This window comes from Cnephaeus nilssonii (genome assembly GCF_951640355.1).
Source record: "Cnephaeus nilssonii genome assembly, chromosome: 9".
Lineage (NCBI taxonomy): Eukaryota > Metazoa > Chordata > Mammalia > Chiroptera > Vespertilionidae > Cnephaeus > Cnephaeus nilssonii.
In genome coordinates, this window is record NC_137080.1 from 73,416,576 (window position 1) to 73,442,613 (window position 26,038).

The 26,038-nt window shown below is 41.0% G+C and overlaps 1 protein-coding gene across 14 annotated transcripts in view; it reads left to right on the forward strand.

The window, feature by feature from the left end:
- Positions 1-26,038, forward strand: part of DST (dystonin) — a 435,295-nt gene that overhangs the window by 173,798 nt on the left and 235,459 nt on the right. For all 14 annotated transcript variants that reach the window (XM_079780748.1, XM_079780749.1, XM_079780745.1 and 11 more), the window contains one exon: positions 12,977-13,038. In XM_079780748.1, coding sequence (XP_079636874.1) covers positions 12,977-13,038 — 62 coding nt within the window. The remainder of the gene's footprint in view (positions 1-12,976; positions 13,039-26,038) is intronic.

Consider the following 26,038-nt stretch of genomic DNA (forward strand, 5'->3'; position numbering starts at 1 on the left):
GACAGTAAAGCATGGGATCGTGTCCTTCACTGAGGGAGGCGGGGTGGCCACGGGGAGCAGGGAGACAAAAAAGCATCTGTGGGGAGAGATTTATGGCATCTATTGTTCTACACCCGAGGGCTGCATGCCTTGTTTATTTGGCCCGTGTTAGCCTTTGACTTTGACATACTTAAAGCATCTATGCCTCAGCTTACTGAGCACATTCTATCCTTGTGCTGTTTCTGGATTCCTGATGATCAAGAGTAAAACCAGACTACGGTTTGTTCCGTGGCAATTAAACTTCAAAGAAGGATACCCTCCAAGCAGGATATTTCTGAATATATTCTGTTATTGATTCTCCTTTCAGAGACTTTCTACACTCTACAGCCTCGTCCTTTTGTATCCCAGCCTGGGCAACCCTCACCAGGTGTGCCTACACCTCTTCTCCCAACCTCTAGCTCCTCCTCTCTCTCTCTTCCCCCTCCTCCCTCCCGTCTCCTCTACCCTCTGCCTTCCCTTCTGCAGCCAGCAGCCTAAGAGTGGGGATACTCTGTACTGGGTCTTAGTTTCCCCCTGTATCTTCTATAGAGTACCCGAGTTTTGAATACATAAAAGAATTGCAACCCTTTTATTCTCACAGTTATTAGTAATAGTAATCCACTGTGTGGGGGGGGGGGGGAGAAGGGAGGGACACACTTTCTTCCACTCTCCTAGGCTCTTCCAGGAGAAAATGGCCAAACTAATTACATAATGTACATATAGGAACCTGACATACACAGAGAGTCAGAGACCCCACATACATGAGAGGTTCAGAGACAGAAAGGTAAAATGAGGTAGAGAGGACATTCTGGGTTCAGGATGAGGGCGAGGCACTTTGGGGCTTCTGAGGGGAGGAAGGCTATTTTCAGGATGATGAGAAGAGCAGATGTTCAGTAGTTAGGAGTTTTCTCTGTCCTATGGATAGGACATAAAAAGTTATTTCTGGGAATAACTCTTTTTATGGGCAGGGCTCCTGATTTAGATTCTTTAAGGGAGAGGTAAGATTTTCTTACGAGCCCGCAGGATCTCAGTTGCCTTCAGCTTAAAATAATTCACATGCCAAAGGGACACATCTCCGGGAGGCCTTTTCTTGAAGCCCTTCAACACCAATACATCTTCTTTGTAAAAGATTCAAACAATCTGGAAAGATGCAGAATGAAATATGAGATATATCATACCTATCTCCTCTCCTTCTAGCTTCCACTCTCTTCTGATGAAACTGTTCTTCCTCAATTTGTTGTGCATCCTTTATATATATTTATTATTTTGCACTTTTTCACTTAACTATAGATCTTAGAATCTTTTTCATGGAGGATGGGTGAACTATAATTTATTCATCTAGCATCCTATTGACTGACATTTCAGTGGTTTCAAATATTTTGCTACAGTAAACATCCTTGTCTGCTAATCAGATGTATGCAGATATTTCCTGCATGCAGAATTGTTGATTCAGAAATACATGCATTTTAATTTGTAATGAATCTGCTAAGTTGCCTTCAGAAAAGCTTTTGACATTGTACACACACACCAGTATTGTATGCTTACATCATTTGTAACTGAGGAGGAGCTGTCTTTTTTTCTTATGGATTAATTGGAATTATTAATCTATTTTGGATATTGTGTATATATATATATATATATATATATATATATATATATATATCAGGCATTTTCTTTGTCAGTTGTTTTCTTAAACTTCATTTATAGTATTTGCTATTACATCAGTTCCTTATCAAATATGTCACATTTTATATTTTCAGTGTCTTTGGGGTTTTATAACGTGTTTTGAAATAATCTCCCAATCCAAACACTTTAAAAACATAGTTTCCTATATATTTTTTCTAATGCTTTTATTTGTTTCTAAAAATGTCTCATTTCTAATATTGTATAATTTTCTCATGTTACTGCCAGGTAGTATAAATCTGAAGATTTTATTGTAACTTTATGTCTGAGATGCATTGTGAGTTCCATGGTCATCTTGAAATATTGTCCTTTTCTTGGCAGAAGGATTAAGGGTTTCTGAAATCGTAAAGACCTTTATGAAGATTATAGTTTACATTTGTCAGTGTCTCCTTTTTAAATGTGAATTTTAACCATACTTAGTATTCAGCATAAAAGCTGCAGATTGATTATACTCTGATCAAGGAAGGACTGTAGCAGAAATCAATGACAATTTCATTTAGATTCAAATCCTAACAAGTAATAGTTACACAAAAGCAGAAGCTAAAAAAACATAACACATCAAGATTGGGAATTTAAAGTGATAAAGCCAGTAATAAGAAAGGGACAACCTTTTCTTATTAAAACCTTTTTACGCTGTCAGTTCTTGTAGAAGAGGAAGGGTTCAGTTTAAGAATTGAACCTCCTCTCAGGAAGAATTGAACCTTGAAACGCCTCTCTCAACCAAAGCTTTGTATCGTGCAATAGCATAAGAATCTGCTATGACAAAAGCAATGACAGTGTAGGCAGAGCAATACTCGTTACTGGGAAATTAGCTATAGGCTTTGCAGTAATGACTAAGCTAAGAAATTACTGGGAAGTCAAATTGGTATACTTTGACCTATGGAGTCTGAAAATGGTTTGCAAACTTTTTTTTTTTTACAGTAAACATCCTTGTAAGCTAAGCAAATACATGCGAATATTTCCTGCAAATATTTAATGGCATGACCAGAATGGAATTTTTTTAATAACCTTTTTTTTTTTTTTTAACAAAACAGAAAGGGAGGGGGAGGAGGAGGAGGTCATAGCTAAGGCTCAGAGAAATGAACTATCTTCCTCTAGGTCTGTAGTTCCACAGAGGTGGGTCATTCAGGCCAAAGTTGAATTAACTGGAAAATGAGCATCGGTTGTAGCTCTGTACGCATAGAAATAAACCGTAATGATGTTTGTACAGGAATATTGGTAAGATTTTTCAACTAGATTTTTTTTTTTTTTTTTTTTTACCTCCCATTTCATCTACAATCTCCACTCCCCAGTGATATTTGCTGAGGCTGCTGTGGGTGAGGGTCATGTCAGACAGGCAAGGGAGTTGTTACTATAGGATAAGGGGCAGAGCCGTTAGGTGAGGAGTGAGCTGACTTGGGACTGGGCAGGGGCAGGCAGTGGTGAGGTCCAGCAGAAAGCATCTATTCTTACCCTGCTCCCTGGTAACCAATTACACATTGTCTATCACTTTCAGGAGTGTTTTTTTTTTCTTTTCTTCACCAATCCCAACTATTTCACCCAGCCAGTTTTCTTTCTTCTGTAACAATGGAAATCTTGTAGCTTTTCAAACCTTTGTTGCTTTTCCTGCATTGTACTACAATGCTATTTCTGGGCAGTGGTGGGGAGTTGACTGGATTCCCTTCTTCACTTTCCCCACATTATATTTTTCCACACAACTCCAACACCCAGTACCTCATATTTCCTTCCTTCCTTCCTTCCTTCCTTCCTTCCTTCCTTCCTTCCTTCCTTCCTTCCTTCCTTCCTCCCTCCCTCCCTCCCTCCCTCCCTCCCTCCCTCCCTTCCTCCCTCCCTCCCTCCCTCTCTCCCTCTCTCTTTCTCTCTCTCTCTCTCTCTCTCTCTTTCTTTCTTTCTCTCTCTCTCTCTCTCTCTCTTTCTTTCTTTCTTTCTTTCTTTCTTTCTTTCTTTCTTTCTTTCTTTCAAGATAGAGCCTTTTGCAATGTATGTTTTTTAGTCGTTTAAAAATCACATCTGATACTTATTAATAACAACATAGAAATCTCATGCTTGGCCTACTGTTAGTAGAACATTGTGGTTCCCCTCCTTCCACCCTTTAGAATCACTGATCTGCAGAATTGAAATTCCACCTTTTGTGTATCTTCACCTTTGAAGATGCTGCCAAACTTCACTCTTTACTTTCTGTCAGAGTTTATTTTTAAAAAGTTAGCATTTTGTTTTCCAAGTATGAAATGATAATATTGAACATGCTTTTGCAAACTATGTACATTCTCTCTACACCACTTGCCTTGATTAGCAGTCTGGGTAAGTTATTTAACCTCTAAGTGCCTCAGTTTCTTTTTCTGTAAATGGGCATAATCTCCCAGGGTTGTTGTGAGGGTAATGCAGTCTCTGTCTATAGCTGAATAATACCTGGCACATAGTAAGTGCTTCCTAAATATTCGCTATCCTAATGTATAAAGAGCCAGGTGCCGTCACGACCGAACGGACGACTGGTCACCATGAAGTGCATGGAGCACCTCTTGGTCCTCCCCCACCCCCCCAAGACCCTGAGCCGCTCGCCATGGGGGTGGTGGCGGCAGGCGGGACTGGGGACTGTTGAGCGGCGGCGGCGGTGGTGGCGGTGGTGGCGGTGGTGGGCTGCTTCACGGGGCGGCAGCAAGCTTAGCAGAGCAGTCACCGGGTGGCAGCGAGTTTCGCGGAGCAGTCGAGGGGTGGGGGGAGCCTCTCGGAACAGTGGCGGGTGTGGGGGAGTTTTGCAGAGTGTCCAGCGGTGAGCTTCACAGAGCAGTGGCGGGGCAGGGGGAGCCTCGCGGAGCAGTCAAGGGGCCGCGAGCACCGTGGAGCGTCCCGGGGCGGGGAGCTTCACGTAGCATTGCAGGGTGGCAGAGGCCAGCGACGGAGGCCAGGCTAGGCCTAGGGACCGCTGGGCCTCTAGTTAATATTATAATCCTCTTCCATTGAAATAGGTGGGTTCAAGCTTTTCTGTAGTGGAGGCAAGGGCTCTAAAACAAAAACCATTAGAGAGAGAAAGGAAGCGAAGGGGTACTGACTAAGCAGATACATATTTTCAACTTCTCAGCAGAAGTTGATACAATTTTTTTTTCTTTTATATTATATTAGAGGCCCAGTGCCTGAATATTCATGCACTGGAGGGGGGTGTCCCTCAGCCCGGCCTGCCCCCTCTCAAAGTCCGGGAGCCCTTAGAGGCGGGAGACGACCTGGCGATCAGGGGAAGGTGACGCCCCATCACACCTCTGCTGCTGCCACTGCCAGCAGCGCAAGCCTCGGCCGGCCCTGGTTACCTGAGCCTTGGTTACCTATAATATTAACTAGTTGCCTGTGCCTTGGGTGTCATCTGGGCAGCTGCCATCCGAGGCTTTCCTGTGCCTCGAGCAGGCCCTGGGCGGCTGGGAAGCCGATATCTGAGGCTTGCCTGCACCTTGGGCATCGGCTGGGCAGATGCCATCCGAGGCTTGTCTGTGCCTCGGGCTGGCCCTGGGGGGCTGAGGGGGATGGGGGACTCCAGAGTCAGACGCGCGGACCGGCCGGTCCTGCCTGGGGGCGGGCCTGGCCTTGCCACACGCCTGCCGCCCCTGCGGGGCTAAGGGGACTGGGCACCGCCATCTTGTGGCTGTGGGTGCCGCCATCTTTGAGAGCGGGACAGTCAATTAGCATATTCCCTCCTTATTGGCTGTGGGCGCTGCCATCTTTGAGGGTGTGACAGCCAATTAGCATATTCCCTCCTTATTGGCTGTGGGTGCCGCCATCTTTGCGACGGCATGAGGGTCAATTAGCTTATTCCCTCTTTATTAGATAGGACTAGAGGCCCGGTGCACAAAATTCGTGCATGGGGCGGGGGTCCCTCAGCCCGGCCTGCACCCTCTCGCAATCCGGGACCCTTCGGGGGATGTCTGACTGCCTGTTTAGGCCTGATCCCCCTAACTGATCCCCTGCCTGCTCACCTGCCTGCCTGATCACCCCTAACAACTCACCTGCCTGCCTCATCACCCGTAACCACTCGCCTGCCTGCCTGATCACCCCTAACCACTTGCCTGCCTGCCTGGTTGCCCCTAACCATTCGCCTGCCTGCCTCATCCTCCCTAACCACTCACCTGCCTTCCTGATCTCCCCTAACCACTTGCCTGCCTGCCTGATTGCCCCTAACCGCCTCTGCTTTCCTGCCTCATCACCCTTAACCACTCGCCTGCCTGCCTAATCACCCCTAACCACTCGTCTGCCTGCCTGATCACCCCTAACTGCCTCTGCCTTGGCCCCCGCTGCCACGGCTTTGTCCCGAAGGTCGTTCAGCTGTCCAGTCTAATTAGCATATTATGCTTTTATTATTATAGATTTACAATCGAGTTAGAAGTCATATATGGATGCTTCAAAACATATTTGCAGTGTTTAATCTAGCAGTGTCTTTTCCCTGGTGTGATGGAATTTGCTGGTTTTCTATTGCTGAAAATAAATAGTGATGCTTTTTTGTGTGATGTTTGTTATTTTGGAGTTACTATTTGTACAGTTTCTATTTAGGCAGGTCTATTTGTCTGATGTTTCAGACAAACACAGGAGTGTTGAAGATACTTGGTGTGTTGCTTCTTTGGAATAAGGGTTCTCATTTTAAACATTTTTTCATTTCTTCATGCTCAGAAGTGAAGTCCTTAAAGTCCTTGTTTTCTCTACATTATTAGATTAGGGGTTCTAATGTTTGATGGCAGAGAACAGAAGTGGGTTTTGGAAATCAGTTTTAAGATCCCACTTAGGCTGTGGAATCTTAGGCTAGATTCTTAATTTCTTGAAACCTTGGTTTTTACATCTTTAAGATGAAGATGTACCATCCAACTCAAAGAAGTATTGAGATTCAAGTGAAACTGCAGGATGTCCCCCCAAAATGTATACACACTTATTTTACATGATTAAAGAAACATCAATTGAGTTATCAGCTGTTAAAGTATGTATACATTTTTGGGGGGGACACCTGTGTATGTGAAGTATACGTAAAGGAATACTTGGTAGTGGTATTCCCCCTGAAGGATATGTGTTTGGATTATAAATTGAGCCTTCCAAATCACCTCCTAGCAGGCATATTAGGAATTATTAAACAAGTTAGGCTGGCTGCTGTTTTTGTTCCAGGGGAATTCTGCCTGGGGTGTTAGAAGAGAGAATGTGATGAGCTGGTTCAGCAGAGAAATCTAACAACCTATTGTTTTGCCTAGTTGCCAAGAAAGTTAGAGAATCAGAACTCTCTTTTTAAGGGACTTGGTATGAATGTCTTTAAGATGAAAAGGAGAACTACTAATTTAGTTTCTTTTTAGTAATCCTGCATGTGTCCCCTACCCAAAAATGAAGGAGGCTGGCTTTGCTAATGTTTGTTTAAAAGGGGGAGTCAACCAGTTTTCAGCTGGCAAGTGGGAGTGTCTAGCCCGTGTTTTCCTTTCTGCATAGATAGTTAACAGGACTCGGGCACGTCGGAGTTTGTACGGAGAGAGTGTAGGGACCTGTTGGACCAATTCCTTGCAGAATGATGGGGCAGCTCATGAGACATGACCAAGACTGGAACGCAAAGCTGGTGGGGCTGATGTGCTGTGTCGGTCAGTAGTCTCCCTTGCAATGTCACTTGCATGTTTTCAGCTCCCAGGAAGGACAGGCAGCCGCGCTGTCAGTCTCAGTTTGCACGGTGCGACATCAGCAGGCTGTGGGGCACCTTTCAGAAACCCGAACAGGCTCCCGGGAGAGAGTTTCCCTCCCTCTTGTTGTGCATAGCATATGCCTTTAAATAATCTCAATGCTATGCCTTTAAATAATCTCAGTGCTATGTATGTGATGTGATACTAAGGAATGGATTTTACTAAAAACCAGTCGGTGTAAGTTGGAAAATAATTAATGCTCTTTTTGTACATCTGTTTTCCCCAAATTCTGTTATTCATTGCATTCTGTGTTACTACATATTTTCAGCCACGTTGTACTATATTTTCATTTAAAACTTAGTCTGTAAATGAAATAATTTTCCAATAGAGGAGTGTTTTAAATCTTTATCCAGAAAAATAACTGGGTAGTCTATAAAACCAGTTGAATTGGTTTAAATCTCAGGGATAATTTCCCCTTTTTGTTGCCATAGCAACATTGCCGTAAATATAAATCTCAGCATTAGACATCACTCACTGAAATGAAATAAAGAACCATTATGTGGCTGGTAATTGGGAAATTAGATGGTGCGATCTGGAATACTCCCTTTCGGAATAATGCATATGGAAAGTGGTAAATCACAGTCTCCCCAGACTAAAAATTATTCTCTGATTATAAGTTGCTTTCCTGAAGAAAGTTGAGGCCCTCAAAGTCCACATGAACTCTTTCCTCATTGTGGTAGCATTTCGGGAGCCTAGTGTTAAAGAGCTTCCCTTGGTATACTTGAATGAGACCGATCAAGGTTTACCATCGTTAAAAAGAGAAGATTTGGATTTTTACTGTTAGAAAACAGTATCAGAATTTATGAATTATGTGTGTTATTTAGTTATCTTTGGTACCTTACTCATGAATTTTAGTTGTAGATCATAATCCTAAAATATTATATTAGTATTAACCTGTCAAATATTTAGCACCCATCTAACATTTTAAGCATACTTTTGAGCTTCTGTCAATAACCACCACAGGCAAAACCTCAGTGATCAAAGTAACCTCTTTAGAGTTAATTATTTAAGTGAATGTCTCAACCAGTACTTGGAGGTAAAGTATTTGATTAAATCAGCTTTCTCGCTGTACCTCATGGGTATGAAATTAATGAATAAATGATTGGTCTTTAGAACCTATGTTCCTCTTCTTCATGTTCCTTAAAATATAGGACCAGTTTTAATTTATTTTTATGTTTATTTTTAACTAATCACAATTTATGGACTTTATTTGGATTTTAATTAAACAAATAAACTGTTGAAAAAAATTTAAATAATTGGAATAATGTGAATACTTGCTTGGGTTATTAATAATAATGAAGAATTATTGTTAAATTTTTTTATGAGGACCAGTTTTTATTAATTTAGAAAAAAATAGATTTCATTAACTGTTATACCAAGAGGACAGGATTTTATATAATACACATACAACATATTAAATTTAATGGGAAGAAAACATTGTTAGAGTTCATATTATTATGTTATGATTCAATAAATTAATACACTTGATGTGGAAGCTTTCTATTCTTTACTTATAAGGATTTTAAATTAATTATACATTTTAATGTTTTTTCTTGATTATTTTACATTAGGATCCTAGATTATTATTGGGTGGGAATAATATGGATATTGCCTAGGCAGTAATCTTTATTTTGTCCACTCTGTTTTCTTTGTGCTGGAGGCTTAGAAATGCTGAAAATGTGATATGAGTAGTAGACTTTGGCACAGAAGTCCCATTGTTTGCATTTACTTGTCCAAAGTTCACATAACGCAGCAGGGCCACATTCCTCAGCACCCAGTCTGTGATTGAGATTGAGGGGTGTTCAGCACTTCCATTCGAAGGGTGAGAGTATCTTGGGGTAATGGAAGCAACTCTGGAGGGAATCTCAATGCTTGGGTTCTAACTAGGGCTCTTTCAATCTGAAATTATTAAACCAGGGTTTTGTTTTTCTTTTTCTTTTCTTTTAATTGGAGAGAGAGAGAGAGAGAGAGAGAGAGAGAGAGAGAGAGAGAGAGAGAGAGAGAGAGAGATCAGTTGCCTCCCACATGTACCCCGACTGGGGATCAAACCCACAACCCGGGTATTTGCCCTGACTGGGATCGAACCTGCCACCTCCTTTGTACAGGGCAACGCGCCAACCAACTGAGCCACACTGGCCAGGGCAAACCAGGGTTTCTTTCTGATGGAGAACGCTGCACATGATCGGCTTCTGTCTTGCCACTCTACTTCCTTTCCTTTAAGCCCCAGCTGACTGCCCTGGACAGGGTTGGTCTTTCTCTCATTTGTGTTTGCTTGCATGGTGAGTGCCACAGCCTGTGTGCAGTTGGCATGCTTACCACGCTGCCTTCTTGTCAGGTGCCCTCTCGGTGATGAGCTGCAGAGAGCAAGGGCCTGTGCCCTTTCTGTCTAACCATGTGGTCTCCGTACCTCTGAGGCCCTGGGCTCGGCGAAGGACTTGATAGATGCTGGAATGAATGACTGGGTAAACGAGGGAAGTAGAGAATCGGGTAAACGAGGGAAGTAGAGAATCTGCATTTTGTCAGTAAGGAGGACTAGTAGATTGCTTCCCTTTGTTCTTGCCCTAGGTACTAATGAATACTTTCTTTTTATTCTGAATGCATTAGCAATAGCAAGGCTGAAAGACATTGAAGGCACCATATTTTGCTTTAAGAGATACAGTGGTGTATCTACTGTATGTTATATAAATGATTACACATTGTTATTTTGGTTTGGATTGTCCTTTTTGAAACATAATTCACATTGTGATATTTATTTGTTGAGTGCATAAAAACATTATAATATCTACTATGGGGTAGATAAAGATGAATGAGCTGTAGATGATGCCCCAAAGGGGGCCAACAGATGATTAATAAATATTTTGTGGATGATAATGTTGGTTATTAATTATTAATATTATTGATCTTGGCAGAGTAGTTACAAGCAAAGTGGGGATTTTACATTGGGAATCAGACAAATTTAACAATTTTAGCATACATTCTGGGCATTTATATTCAGATCCAGCAAGCCTCTGTCTTCTAGGTCTGCTTTCTGCAAACTCTTCTCCAATTTTTTAACGCCCAGTGTTAATTAAGTCAAAAAGTAAACTAGATGTTTGGGGCACTGAGAATGAATTTGTTACGGGCAGACCAAAGGATAGGCTATGCTTATGTGTCTTTAATGTTGTTTCTCCCTGGAAACAGAAAGGGTTTGAAGGAGGTACTTTGGAGAATAAGTGCTTATGAAGTACAAACTAGGTTATTTAATCCCTTTTCCTGCCCTTTCAGGTTGGTATTAAAGTGTAGGAGAACTCTGAGTAATATGCCATCATTGAGTAGCTTGGCAGAAAATTGAATCTGAACAAACCATTGAATTGCTTTACTAAAATTTATTTAACCATTTTCTTATCACTGAACACATATTTTTTGCAGAGCTTTTCTTTTGCTATTGTAAACACTAGGAATTATATTTTTATAGATACATTTTGCACACAACCAAATTTTAGAAGTAGACTTACGGGGAAAGAGTGTGTATGTTTTTAAGGCTTTTGATATTTAGTGCATTTTTAAGGCTTTTGATATTTAGTGCCAAATTGCTCTTAGAGCAGTGATGTCCAGGAGAAATTTCTGTGATGTGGGAACATTCTATATTTGTACTGTCCAATATCTTAGGCCAATTTTGGTGTAAACTTAAATAGCCAAATGTGACTAATGATTATAGTATTGAGTAGTGTCTAAAAGATTTAAGCCAAATTACTTTTCCACTAGTAATTTGGCTTAAATTATAGTGATATATATGTGTGTGTCTTTTCCCTGTTTCCTTGTCAACATCAATATTTTTTAAATTAAAATCTTGACAATTATATAGGTTAGAAAGCTTGATTTGTGTTATTTTATATTACTACTATTATTTGCTAGAGAGGTTGAGTACCTGTGGGCATTAATTTTTTTCAATGGATTACATATCTGTCTGTATTAAGAAGTTCATCTTTTTATTTCTTTTTTTTGGTATTAATATTAGTAACCTTTGTCTTACCGATATATTTCCCAACTGATTTATTTTTATATTTTTATATTTAAAGTATTGTAAAATACATACATACTTTTAATAAATAGGACAAACGTTTTAAAGAAACTTTAGTTTCATTAAAATAGTTTAAGAAGGTTCATGGATAAAGAATGAGAAGGAGCCCTAACTGGTTTGGCTCAGTGGATAGAGCATCGGCCTGCGGACTGGAAGGTCCCAGGTTCGATTCTGGTCAAGGGCACGTACCTTGGTTGTGGGCACATCCCCAGTAGAAGGTGTGCAGGAGGCAGCTGATCGATGTTTCTCTCTCATCGATGTTTCTAACTCTCTGTCCCTCTCCCCTCCTCTCTGTAAAAAATAACAATAAAAATATATATATAAAAGAATGAGAAGGAGCCAGGCTGGCATGGCTCAGTGGTTGAGCGTCAACCTACAAATCAGGAGGTCACGGTTCGATTCCCAGTCAGAGCATATGCCTGGGTTGCAGGCTCCATTCCCCAGTGTGGGCTGTGCAGGAAGCAGCCTATCAATGATTCTCTCTCATCATTGATGTTTCTCTCTCTCTCTTCCTCTCTGAAACTAATAAAAAATATTAAAAAAAAAAAAAAGAATGAGAAGGAAAAGAGATGAAGAGAGCCCTAGGGAAAGGACCGAGAATGTCTGGACTGTGGTGAGAGAGGAAAGCCCACCAATGAAAGAGAGAGGTGTCCCCAGATGCAGAGAGGAGGAAGGAAGGAAACAAGAAAGTAGGGGATTGCGTCCTTAGATGCAGGGAGGAAGAAAGTAGTGTAGCACTGAATGTTCACTCTAGACGTTGGAAGGGTAAGATTCTCTTTTGAAATACTAACTTGATGAACCAGAACATTCCAATACTCTTTCTCCTTCAACCATCAGAAGCCGTCTCTCACAGTCTGTTCATTCTGGCTGTAGCAGCCACAGTGCAGTATTTCTCTCTATAGTAAGGATCTAGGTGAGGTGTATTTATTTTTATCAGACAATTCAAAATGGGGCGTCTAGGAGAGAAGCAGCATGGTTAGTAATTAAACCAGAGGACCAGAATGTAAGTCCTGTCTTTTATTACAGTTTTAAACCATTTGCTGAATAATCATGAACAGTTCTTCTAACTTCTCTGAGTCTTGGTTTCCTTTTCTGAAAATGGCAATGAAACTGCCTACCCCTCATATGAATGTGAAGACCCAATGGGATGTAACACATGGTAAAACACTTTGGGCAATTCAGTGCAAGGACTTACCTGACAGTGTAAAGCTTAGATTAGACATCTTGGTGGTGGTGGTGGTGGTGGTGGTGGTGGTGATTGGGGCTTATGCTACAGAATGCAGAGGACATTTGTTTAAAGGAGTAATGTTGGCAATTGCAGCTCTGGGAAGAGACCAGTCTGATAGAACATAGCTCTTTAACACTTTCTTACAGACAGCCTACAGTTGCCAGAATTCAATAACAAAATTCAAATTCACTTAACAGTTCTTTTTTGAATACCTTATTTTTGTTTCTATGCTTGATCACAATTAAAGTCTATTCATGGATTTTACCAACCTTGTTTTATGTCTTTTTCCCCCCCTTGCAGATGAACGGGACAAAGTACAAAAGAAAACGTTTACAAAATGGATAAATCAGCATCTAATGAAGGTCAGTTTCTATTTCTTTCACGTCGTGGAATTGTTTTGCATGTTTTACTGTGCAGTAACTGATTGGATAACCCTGAAACACAGCTTAACAGTTTAAATTCTAGAGCAGGTCACATGCATTTCAGGCATCTGTAATTATTTGGTGTGGGGCCTGTGGGTGATGATGGAGGTGTACCCAGTGATTACAGCGCATTCTGTGACATTAGGATAACCTATTACTGGACTCTAAAAATAATCTCAGTTGCTTAAGAAATACGTCAATGTTTATATGTTAGGGCATGGAAAAGCTGCAATTCTCAGTAAGATTTTTTTCCCCCTCCACCAAGATTCAAACCAGGTTGTGGCATCAGATTATGTGGATGCCAGAGGGTTAGATGAGAATAAAGGTGTATTATAGAGACAGAAGTCCAGACTCATTTTATATCTTGTACTTAATATGACCCAGAAATTGGTACTTGCGTACATACATTTCTCTGTCTGTGAAGCAGTTAATAATTGCAGTTCTTAAAATAATATTCATTTGTGTGCCATGGCTCGTATGATATAAGCTCTCCAGAAAAATACAGATGTTCACAAAATTTGCGTACAATTTCATGGAGCTGTTGGATCCCACTGCAGCGCTTCTGTGAGTCTCAGCTGAAGAATGCAGAGGACTTCACAGTTAACTATTAGTCACTTTCTCCCCCTTTTTATGGATAGTCGCAAATTGGAAATAGGTCATGTTTTAAGTCTGTTGTTTGGGACATGGAGTTTTCTCACATAGAAACATTATTTAAAATGTGCTTATATTCTTAAGCGATTCTGCAAGTCCTACTGGAACCATCATGCAGCATAGGAGTGGTCCCAATAATGTAAAAGCAGCTGATGACCTATAAAAGCGGTTCTCATTCCAGGGGGCAGATCAGAATTACCTGCGAGGTGTTCTAGGTCTCCCCCTCTCCCCACCCATTGACAAAAACCCTTTTCCAATATTCTGATACGTCCTTCAGGGAGGCCATGTCACCCCCTCCCTCATGAAGAATCACTTCTTCAGGGAGGGGCTGTTACTGCAGGGCGCTGAATCCTCTGGCGTGTTGGCGAGAGATAAAAGGTTAAGATCCTCAGCTTTTGTGAGGAAATATACTGCGAGTTCTAATGAAGGATGCCAGCCGATTACCTCCTCTCTCCCAGGCTTTGTCTCATCTTACATGTGCCACGCACTTAATGTGAGTGAGACTTTTCCACAGGGTAGGGCAGAGATGGGCCGATGTGAGCGTGGGGATGGATGGGGACCTTTGGAGCTGAAGGCTCTGACAGGATTTTCCCATTTCTGAGGTGCACCTAAGGGAAGTGGGGTTTTTGATGAAGGGGTGCCCCTGTGGTGGCTGGGTATCTGGGGGTGTCACAGAGGGTTGCCCATGTCATCTGGGGCATAACTGTTACGGTTCCAGGTTGTGACTTGAACTGTATGGTGGATTTGTGGGGACTAGAGAGAACTAGAAGCACAAATGAGGATGACTCCCACGAGAACCGCAGCGCTGGCATTCTGTAGTTACCTATTGGGGGTCTGCTATGTGCCAGGCATGTGGAACTGGACCAGTCTTATGGGTATTTCATGAATTGGATGATTGAGCATAAGGAGACTGCCTTTGCTGTCAATGCCAGAACAGTAGTTGAGCTGTTTGTGCACAAAAGCTGTGTTGCTCCCTCCTAGGGCCCATCACAGGGCTGGCAAGCGTATTCTTACTGTGTGTATACCTGGAACCATTTAGTCATTCTGACAACCCTCCAAGGTGTTTAATGTAGTGGTAACACATAACCTTCAGACTCAGGCCGCAAGGTTCTGAACGTCTGGCAGCTTTGGGTCCTCAGTTGTCATTTTACTTAGATTCACACTTGGAGGGCATCTTCCACATCCTCCTGTGCGCGGCCCCTGTTTAAGCAGGGGAACCTTGCCACAGCTGCTCACTGGTAGAGCTGCCCTCGTAGGCAGGACAGGAGAGAGAGCGTGGGTTGGAAGCAGGGACTGCGCCGGGTTTGATTTCCCTGTGACTGTGGGATGTTGCAGGTCTGCCAGCAGGCTCCCCCTGGTTAGGAGCTTGTGTTGACTTTTCTCTGCCTCAGAGTTTCAACTATTCGCTTTTAATCAACGTGACTTAGGAAATTATGATTTATGCAGCTGTAAATAGCACACATCCAGTGCCTAGGGGCTGAATCTGGCATGGTGGATTTTAAAGGATTATATGACTGAGAAAAGTAAATATTGTGGGGTTTTAAAGGATTGCTTAAGTTACTATTATGTCCATATGGGTAAACATTCGTTCCTCAAAATATACACTGTATTGGTTAGGGTTTTTTAATATAGATTTTCTCCAGAAAAAAATGAATGTAGCCTGATTTTTAAATTTATCATAGCTAAAATTACATTCGTTTAAACCGAACAGATTGCTTAATTGAAACTTAGGATTGTTGGTGAGCTGAAGTCTTTGGCTTTTTTCCAGAGGTATTTAAATTGGAGTGTTCTGGTATTTCAGTTGTATGACTAAGCCTGTCCTTAAACTGGTTGTTCTGACAAGAATGCTTTCCTTTTGATTCGTCATTCTGCAGAGTCCTTTAAAGAATAAAGCCCAGTTAATGCATTCAGGTCTGCTGCCTACACAAGTCTCTTCACACACTGAGTAGACTAATTGTTTACCTAGCAAATTATGGTTGCTAGGTAAACCATTGGTGTCAGTAACATTATGTATGATTCTTTAGCATAATTTTAATTATTGTGCTGAAACATAAGCTGGTTGTTTTTAAAAATACCTGTGACTTTGGTAAGCTAAATTTTACCCAGAGAAATATTCTAAAATGTAACATTGATAACATTATTTTATTATATAAAATATTAGTTTATACCCATTCTACTTTTATAAACTAGAGGGTCTTATATAACTATTCAGTTTTAATTACTGGTCACATGCAATTCTGTCTTGTCCAGAAATTTGTAAGGCAGCAGTATAAGAGTTGGCACCTAAGATTTAAATTTAAGTACCTATGATTTAGCTTTTGCCTTGTTCTCAGGAAAAAAAAAGGAAGGAAGGAAACCCTTTGTTTCTGGAAACACTTTAAAGATCAGAAGATTCCTTTTTAATTGCTTACTTGGACCCAGAATTAAAACTTGAGCCATGACCTAGAGGCTATATTCAAAAGGAATAATTTAAAGTGATAAGTGATTTTTAGGAGAAGATTAGAATCTGAAGAAGTCCATATAATGGTCTTTCCTTGCGTTGGACCGTCTAACTGGCAATTGACAATGAAAGTTCAACGTGAGAAACATTCAAGCCTATAGAGAATTTTTGAGATAATTTGAGCCAAACTGTCAACAATTGCCGGAAAGCAAAATCTCAGCGGGTTGAGATAATGCTCTGGAGAACGGCAGTTGTGCACCTTATTTTATACATTACAATCAAAGGAGGAGACTAAGTGGGTTACATGAAATCCGTTGGTGACAGGTTAGGGAGGCGGGAGAAAGCAAAGCGGGGAAACCTCTGGGATTGGGTAAAAAGTAAAATGATAGACACATGCTTCTTTTACACATGTGGGTACGGGATAGTTAACTGTCAACGATTAACTCAATAACAGCGAGTTGATTTGTGGTCTCCGCAGAGCAGTGCTTGTGCTTTGAGGGGTCTGGGAAAAGGAAAGCTACTTTGACATTCCAACGATGTGTTATCGTAGATGCAAAAAGACAAGAGACAGACTCGGTTTAGGTAAAGGTTGACCTTTGTCAGGGAAGAAATTGGCCTAGGCCATGACTACCCAACCATAAACTGCTTATAGTTAAATTTTTTAAATTTCAGACCACCGTTTGTGGTTATTTTAGGTCTCTGAGTTTGTACGACTGCCACGAAGGCCTCCCCTGAGCTTGTCAGGTTCAGTATGTGGCCCCTTTTCATCTATAGAAGTGTATTCTTCAGCACGGGTTAGCTATATTGTAAATTTATTCCTTAACATTGTGTAATAGGATATTTGGTCTGAATTTTAAAATTTATTTTATTGATACCTAAAATGCATTTGGAGAGAAAGAGGCCCTGGGTTCCAATATTGAACCACGCCCTGCTTGTTAATAATCTGCTCAGTTACCACACGGGAAACACCCAACTGACTATCAGATTTTTTCTCTGTTCCATCATATCCTTGGGAAGCTTAATTTACTCATGGCAGAGATATCCTTTGCCCACAGAGAAGTCAACGACTTCATGGCTCCTCCGAACCAGTCACACTCTTCTTTCTTTTCTGACTTGGTATCTGGAAGGAAATGCAAATCCCCAGGCTGAGAACACAGTGATAACTTTGCTCTGGCCACAGCCAGCAGGCGCCTGGGACCTGGGCTGCTTCGTCCGGAAGGACATCTGGAATGACGTGGGAAGGACGTTTGGTCTAATTAGCATATTACCCTTTTATTATTATAGATTATTATTATAGATTGCTGCCTTTACCATCACTACCACTTATTGAAGTTAATGAGTTAATCCAGCATGAAGCTGCTAGAATGTGGCAGGGCTAAGATTTAGTTCTTGTCCCTTCTGGTTCTACAGAAAAAACGATGTCTCACCACCATATCATGCCACAATAGAAAGACAAGAAATGGTCAAAAAGAAACAAAGACAGAGAAGTACGGGGGAAAAGCAATATGTTGCTTTACTCAGCTCTAATTTCTTTCAGCATTATTCTGCATATTTTAAGTCTTTTCTGTTTGGGCTCAGACCCATTATATGGCCATAAATTTTTATTTACATTCTTCTCTAATCAATTTACTTTACACGAATTTAGAGATGTAGATAAAAGTATCTGAAGAAATCAGGCAGCATTCCTGAAGGTCATTGTTTTAGCTGGAGAAAGGTACCGACTAAGGCATTTTCAAAGAAGAAAAACTTTACTTTTTGATCAGTGGTGTTAACATTCTAAATCATGTTGTGTAGGCCTTCATATCGGAAGTGTCTGCATTCTGTAGTAGGCTGGTTAAAGCGGAACACTGCTTTGTTATTTAATACTAGGCTAAGCTAGGGGATGGAGCTGTGTCTGTCTTATTAAATAGTGCATCTCCAGTACCTAACATAGTGTCTAATACACTGCTGTATTCCTCAAACCATACTAAGAAATGTGTTGCTTAATGAATGAATGTGAAACCAAACGAAACTTTCCCCCTTAGTTTTTGATATAGAACTATAACCACTACGATGGGGACCTGAAAGGGTTACTTTGGTAGGAGCGACATAAAAGTTAGTCTGGAGGAAAAATAAATTTAGGGCAACTTCCTTCTTTTAAAGCTGAAAAGACCTATTTCATAACAGGGGTAGAGAGTGAGGCCCCAAGACAAACAGGTCATGATTGCCAGGGCCAGACTTAGGATCCATTCTTCTGACCCCTTTCCATTGTATAATGTTTCTCCATTTGTGGCTAGGTACTAGAAAGTTTACTCATATTCAGAGACGAGATTAATTTATTTACCTAAAGCTACAAATTAACTTCACTGCTTATTTTCATCCGTTCAGAATGTAGAAGAATATTGCCTATAGCTAGATTCTTCTACCTTGGAAATTCTCTAATAATATATTAAAATTAGATTCTCTGCAGTCTTACTCCATGTAGGGGGATAAAAAATATTTTTCTTCTACCCTTTGAGGTTCTTGGCTTTATAACAAAAGACAGATTAACAAGAGAAAAACATACAAAAAAAAAGTTCTCATGGAAATGTACTATTTTTTTTCAAATATACTTAATAAAAGTTTTATGGGATATGGGAGCCTTCATAAGGAAATTGAAGACTGGAAGAAAGGGTTAAACCTGAGTGTTTTTATACTAGATTTGATTAAGAGTGGAAGTCATGGAAAATGTAAAAGCACAGAAGGGTATGAGGCAGGGGGAGAAAACTCAGCAGGGCCTGTTTGCTTGGATTCTTCTGCAGCGGTAAGGGTGCTCCTTTCCCACAGGTACAGGGAGGGCGCTTCTCACAAGAAGGTCTTACTAGTATGAGCTGCCTCCAGCAGGAGGTAGGGTGGAGGCAGAGTCTTTCCAGCACATGCTACTGCCCAAGTTCCTCCAGCTTAAAATATTTAATATGTTGAAGGGCCATATATTGGGCTAGTGTGTCCTGAACCCCATCATGAGGGTGCAGTCAGGTTTCTTTGAAAATACTTTCTAAAGCATTTCTTCCCATGGAAGCAAATAGAAAACTGTTTCCGGATCCTAGCCAGAGTTTACTGTGCTGCAAATCTGAGGGGGAATTCAGAGATGCCTTTCAAAGGGGCCTGACAGAGGAAGGCAAGTAGCAAAGGACTTGGGAGCTAGTAATCAGAGAGAGATGAGAGAGCCATACCCTGCAGGGGAGAATTTGATAATGAAAATGGCCAGGGTAGCCCTGGGTCAAAGGTAGCCCTGGGTCATGTTGGACTTGCCCAGGAGCTTGGAAACTATTGCCCATGCAGCAGAGTCAGTTGATCTTAATATAGTAGAGAAGAAATGTCTATGTTGTGGAAAAGAGAAAGGGAATGACTTCAAAGGTGTTGAGTCTGGGAAAACTGTTGCATACTTCTAAAAATGCTGAAATAAAAGTTTGATGGCACCGTACTATTGATTTACATACTAACATATACTGACACCAATGTTTGCTTAAAGAATTTCCTATTAAAATTGTTCAAATATTCTTGTTTGTGATTTTTTTAAAAGTTCTCATGGAAATATAATACTATTTTTTCAAATGAAATTTAAGTAGTCCATAGTGTTCATTATAAGGTCAGTTTTTGCTGCTATGTATGTAGAGTCCTTGACATATAAATGGGGACTTTTGTAAGTCATTTCCCTATGTGGTTGACATATATTATAATGCTGGCCTTGTTCTCAGGCTAGCCCACTAGATCTTATTTAATGCATATCCTATGTTATGGATGTTAAGTCCTGAGATCAAGGTGCCTTAATACCCTAGGGGAGAAAGAATGGTCCCCTCCCCATCCCCAAGTAGATTTTAAGTTTCAAACCTCACTCCATTTCTTTATCTTTCCTTAAACTCACCTCTTTTTTTTCCTCTCAAGGGCCCAGGGCATGTGTCTGTCCTCCTAAGATACTCTTTCAACTCAACTAAACATCGTCTACACGCTACATCATGCACCCTTTGCCCAAAGTAAAGTCTCTTTCCGTCCCCATTTATCCCCCCTTCACCCTCTTTCACCTCCCCCACTTCCCTCCCCTCTGCCTATCACTGTGTTCATATCCCATTTTGGACTCCCAGCGCAGCCGGTCTCATGTAGGATCAGGAGCAAAGCTTGATGGGAAACTCTGAGGGGAACCTAATTCACTGAAGTCTGTAAATGATAGAGCACTCTAGCCATTCTGCTGGAAAATAAATCTCTGGGAATTTCAGGCAGATTCCAGAAGAGCGTCAATTATGGATGGGAAGGCCAGCGTGGGAGTAAGCTAGTCAGGCCTGAAGTCTGCCCCGGTGGTCAGATTTTCCAAGCTGTTCCTGCTTTTCACAGCCTCTCCCCTCACTGTACTTTGGAACCCAGGGAGGGTGGGACAGTGTGATGCTGAAGAGCACCGGCTGTGGTCTGCAAGGCTTGGATCTTTACCCAGGACTGTTTACTAGAGGTGTGACCTTGAACCTCTCAAAGCCTTTGTTTTCGCATCTATAAAGCAGTGATAAGAATAATGCTCTCTTGAAGGCAGGGGAGGGTGGGAGGAAGGAGGAGAGATCAACCAATGGACTTGTATGCATGCATATAAGCATAGCCAATGGACACAGACACTAGGGGGGTGAGGGCACGAGCAGGGGGTGGGGTGGGGGGGGGGAAGAAGGGGGGATAAGGACACATATATAATGCCTTAATCGATAAAGTATAAAAAAAAGAATAATGCCCTCTTTATATCTGTACACCTTTTAAAATCATCAAGAAGCTTCAGTTTGTCCTCCCATCTTCCATAACAGTGGCCTGACGTTCGCATTTTTATGGGTTTGAGTCATAATATTGCTTATATAATGAAAAGAGGAGACTGCCCTTAGCGCACAGCAATTTTTTTTTTAAACCGAGTTTATTGGAGCGACACTGGTTAACAAAACCATATGGGTTTCAAGCGTACAACTCAACTAAACATCGTCTACACGCTACATCATGCGCCCTTTGCCCAAAGTAAAGTCTCTTTCCGTCCCCATTTATCCCCCCTTCACCCTCTTCCACCTCCCCCACTTCCCTCCCCTCTGCCTATCACCGTGCTGTTGTCTGTGTCTATATGTTATATACAGGATGTCCCCCAAAATGTATACACACTTTAACAGCTGATAGCTCAATTTTGAAAATGAAATGTATTTTAATAAACACTGCCTTTATAATTATTCCAAGTATGTGTATGCATTTTGGGGGGACACTCTGTATAGTGTATTTTGCTTAATCCCTTTACCTTTCTTTTCATTCTTTCCTCTGACAGCTGTCATTCTGTTCTATGTATTTATGTGTTTGTTTCTATTTTGTTTATTAAATTATTGTGGTTTTATAATAGCACTACTAGTCACGGGTGCCATTTACATGGTGAGCTCTAACTAAGGAAAAATAAACATGATTTTCATAACAGTCTGGCCCAGACCCACACAAACACTTTTATTTTTCCTCCCATGGCTATGACAGTTTGAGGTGAGATGCCACTGTGAGCATTTGTCAGCTGGCTGTTTATATTATTAGTGAACCATCCCACATCAGTGGCTGAATTTAGTCTAGAATACTAGTAATTCACAGAGCAATAGCCCAGGCGAGCCACAACCACAACATAGCACTTCAAGCCTCCTGCCTGAGCAGAGAATCTGACACTCAGGTTTTCTACAAGGCAGCCTTCCACTATTGAAAACAAAAAACAAAACCCCAAAACCCAGGGACTCTAATGGTAGGTACTACTGACTGAAGAATAGTGTAGAAGTTCTATTTCTTAGATTTCTGTGCAGTTAAACCACATAGATACAGCATAGGTGTTCTTACAAGTTGTAAGAGTGGAAATGTTTCCTATAGATTTATTGTCTGAGTCAGTGAGTTTCATGTTATTCCTCTTTTATCTCACAATTTGTCATTATTCCCAAACGTTTGAAACATCTAACTTTTATTCTACATAAACTTAAAAAACATAAGAAGCCGTATTTGCAGACACTGTAATTCTACTGAGCATTGTATATCATAGAGCCATTTTAATGTGTCCACTGGGCTGTTAAATTCCAAAGTTTTGTCTGGTAAATTTAATTTCTGATTAATGTTTTCTTGCTGAATTTTGAAATTAAGTTTTCATAGTTGGCAAGATCAAATAAAGACTTTTTTTTGTGGGTGGGTGGGTGGAGGAGCTGCAAAAATATCAGGTTCAAATCAGGTTCCCAGTGTTGTGAGATGCCCTGGACAAAAAAAAAAAAGATGTTTTAATTGCCCATCATTAAGTAGGCACTCAAGGGCCCACAGCTGAGGGCGTGGCTAAGGTCACAGATGGCTAATATTTTATTTATTCTTTGGTTATCTACTGTCTGAAAGGTAATATGCAAAGCATGAGGCGTTTACAGTGAGAACTGAAGACAGGGCCCTGTCCTTTGAAGGGGCTTATTATGTGCATCATGGACATGTGGGGAGGAAAAATACTTTTCCTCCACTTTTTAAAATTCTGCTGGCTGGACTAATAATCAAACCAACATGAGACAGATTAGCAGGAGAAAATGATCCAATTTATTATATATGTACATACAGGGTTCCATAAGAATATGAGACCAAGGACCAATGGGCAGTTAAGGCTTATATGCCATTTGAGCTAAGGAGAATGGGGAGGGTTGTGGTTTGAGACTTCAAAGAGCAGGGAGGCAATTTACATGGAGATAGAAATGCAAGTTTGGTAAATGAATATTGGCCCATCTCTATAAATGGTACATAGAAAGGACTTCGATGAAGAAAACTTGCTGGTTCCTCCCTGTCTATTATACTTAGTTCATATTAAAATTTCACTATCTGTGACAATAGCTTCTTTCCTGAAGCAGGTCCTCTATATAAATTCTTTTAGACAGTTAGGGGAAGGTCAAAGATTCCTTGAAAATAACGAGCCTAAAATAATCAATATCTAAAACAGAAATATTTTGGGGTGGCAACTCTGCTTCCCCTCAAACTATTTTTTAAGGGAAATGATTATTGGTATCTTGGTATAAACCAAGGAATATGGGAGTGCAGAAGGGGGAATCCTTCACAGCCTGGGTGACTGTAAAACTTGACCTTGAAGGAAAAGTAAGACTTCAGTAGTTGGAGGAGGAGTTGAAACAGAACAGCACTTTGGATAGAAGGAACACCATGAGTGCAAGCAGAGATATAATGGTGGTGGCTTTGAGAATGTGACCGCATCTATTCAGCTGACATTCTTTTCAAATTCTCTTAGTCTTTGGCTTGGAAGTTAACTCCATTGGTAGGGTGCTAGGACCCATGTATCTTGCAAATGAGATCTCAGATTTGGTAGGTGTCAACCTGACTCAAGTGTACTCTTGGTTAAACATGTTTAAAAGCTAGGGTGCTTATCACAGGGGCTAGAGACAAAATAACTTCTGCTTAGATATCAGGCTTTAGTATGAGACAACAATGTGGCATCTTTTTTGACTAGTCATGTACAGCGGGGCGGATTAGCTGGTGAGCATCTGTGGTCCACAGACCTCTGTTGAGTAGATTAGAATCTGGAAATTTGGCAAAATTGTAATGTCATTTTGAAGTTACCACTTTGAAAAAATTGGTAGCATCTTTGAAAGGTTTACTCTTCCTATGGAAGGTATAGTTCTGTTGCAGAGATTAATTTTAACATGTGTCAAATTTTTTTCCTTTAAGTACACAATGGAAAAAAACCTGTATTTATAATTCCTTCCAAGCATATGAGTTTCCCAGATAGTTTTACAGAGGTTTTATTTAGGAAAATGTAAATCATGGTACTGGGGACTTGGAGTTTCATCTGAATTTAAGGCAACAAAAAATGTTGAACAGAACAGGGAAGAGGTGTTAGGCATTAGCATGAATTGCAGCAGAGGCAGTGGGATCTCATCATCTGGGGGTGTCTTTAAAAATAGTTTCAGTGTTGATCTCCCTGTGGCAGTTGTCTTGATCATAATCCTGTATTCCAAAGGTTTAGTGAGGAGGATACAACCAGTTGTTGTCAGTTGTTTATTTGTAAAGACTTGAGGAAAGGGGCTTATGTTTAAAGGAGAGTGAATTAGTTCACATAGAAAGTATTAGAATATTATAAAGGCCTTAAAACTATAAAATATGCTCATAAGAGACTGTCAATTTTTCCCAATCCTTGAGACTTAGAAAGAGATGGAGCCACCACTGTGTCATCCCCACCCTTGGTAGTGTCTTTCCCTGGCAAAGAAGGCTCTGAAAGGGACACCAGGAAGTGCCCGTGATGGTGTGGCCAGAAGACACCCACATTGGCCAGCTCCGCCCCTCCTGGAGCCTGAGCCACAGGTGGATTTTATTACTCGCCTAGCTCTCTCTGCCCTCTATGAGGACCTTGCTTTCTCCCCAGCCTAGAGCCTGACTCATCATATTCCAACCATTCCAGCAAGTGGCTTCCTGTTCCACTGAGAGGTGGGGGCTGGCGAGTGTGCTACATACATCATCTCTGAAGTAGATGAAGTTACTTTTTGGGGGCTCAGTTGGTTCTTTGATTTTTTTTTGTATGTATTGAGAGTGTAGTGGCCCCCCAAAAAACAAACAAAAAAACAACAACAACAATTGCACTGTAAAAGGTACTTTAAATTGTGCCAGAAGGAGAGTTCTTATTTGCGACAGGTATCCACTTAATTGTTGAATTGCTGTGTAGCAGGTCAGGTATCAACAACCTATACTGCATTTGACAAAAGCCCCAAAGGTGATGATTCAGCTCAGAAGTATTCAGTGAGCCATAACCAGCACTTTAATCAGAATTGCAAAGTAGTTGACATTTTTGTTTGTCATTGCCCTATATCCCTTTCCTGGACTCTTCTTGCCCCACTCACCAGCTATCCAGGGTCCTCTCACTACCTTCTCAGTGTTAGAAGCTCTTCTTCTAGAATGCCATCATGCCCTTGCATTGCCTCCTCAAATCACCCCCTCCCATGTTATTCCATCTTTGAAATCGATAATACAGATAATGCATAGGTGTTAAGACAACTAGTCTGATAAAGTGACCTGGCATTAGGGGGCAAATGACTGATAGCTTGCCCCATCCCAGAAGCTGTCTTTATTTTCATATAGGAACTGAATGTATTTTACCTGAATGTACCTCCAATTTATAATCATTTATCTGAACCTGTCTTATGGCATTGGTATGACCTTATTGAAGGATCTTTAGTGGGGATTTATTGAGGAAGTACACATTTTTAAAAACTAGTTGTTAATTTTATAAAACCAGTTGTATAATTAAATAAAACCAATTAAAATTCTTTAAAGTAATTTTATATGATTTTTATTGAAAAATATGCACAATTCTGTTTCAAAACTTCTTCAATGAAAACTAGAATTTGAAAATATGGTGGGATTTATTTAAAATGTTGATGGTAAAGGACAGGACTTTGATGATGTAGGTATAGATTACCTTCGTTAAACAGACATTTTAGATTTAGTTATATTATTTAGGACTTGGCACAAATGAACTCCTGTATGTAAATATGTAGGACTTAGCTATTATGATAGAACTAGAGGCCTGTGCCCTCTTGCAGTCCGGGAGCCCTCGGGGGATGTCTGACTGCCGGCTTAGGCCACCACCGCTGCTCTCCCCAGCTGTCAGTCTGGCTTCTGGCTGAGCAGCGCTCCCCTGAGGGAGTGCACTGACCACCAGGGGGCAGCTCCTGTGTTGAGCGTCTGCCCCCTGGTGGTCAGTGCACATCATAGCGACTGGTCGTTCTGCTGTTCAGTCTATTTGCATATTGCCCTTTTATTATATAGGATTTTCAGTAGTCATTATTTGTCTTGTTATATTGCTATAGTCACATATTTACATTTCTGTCAAAA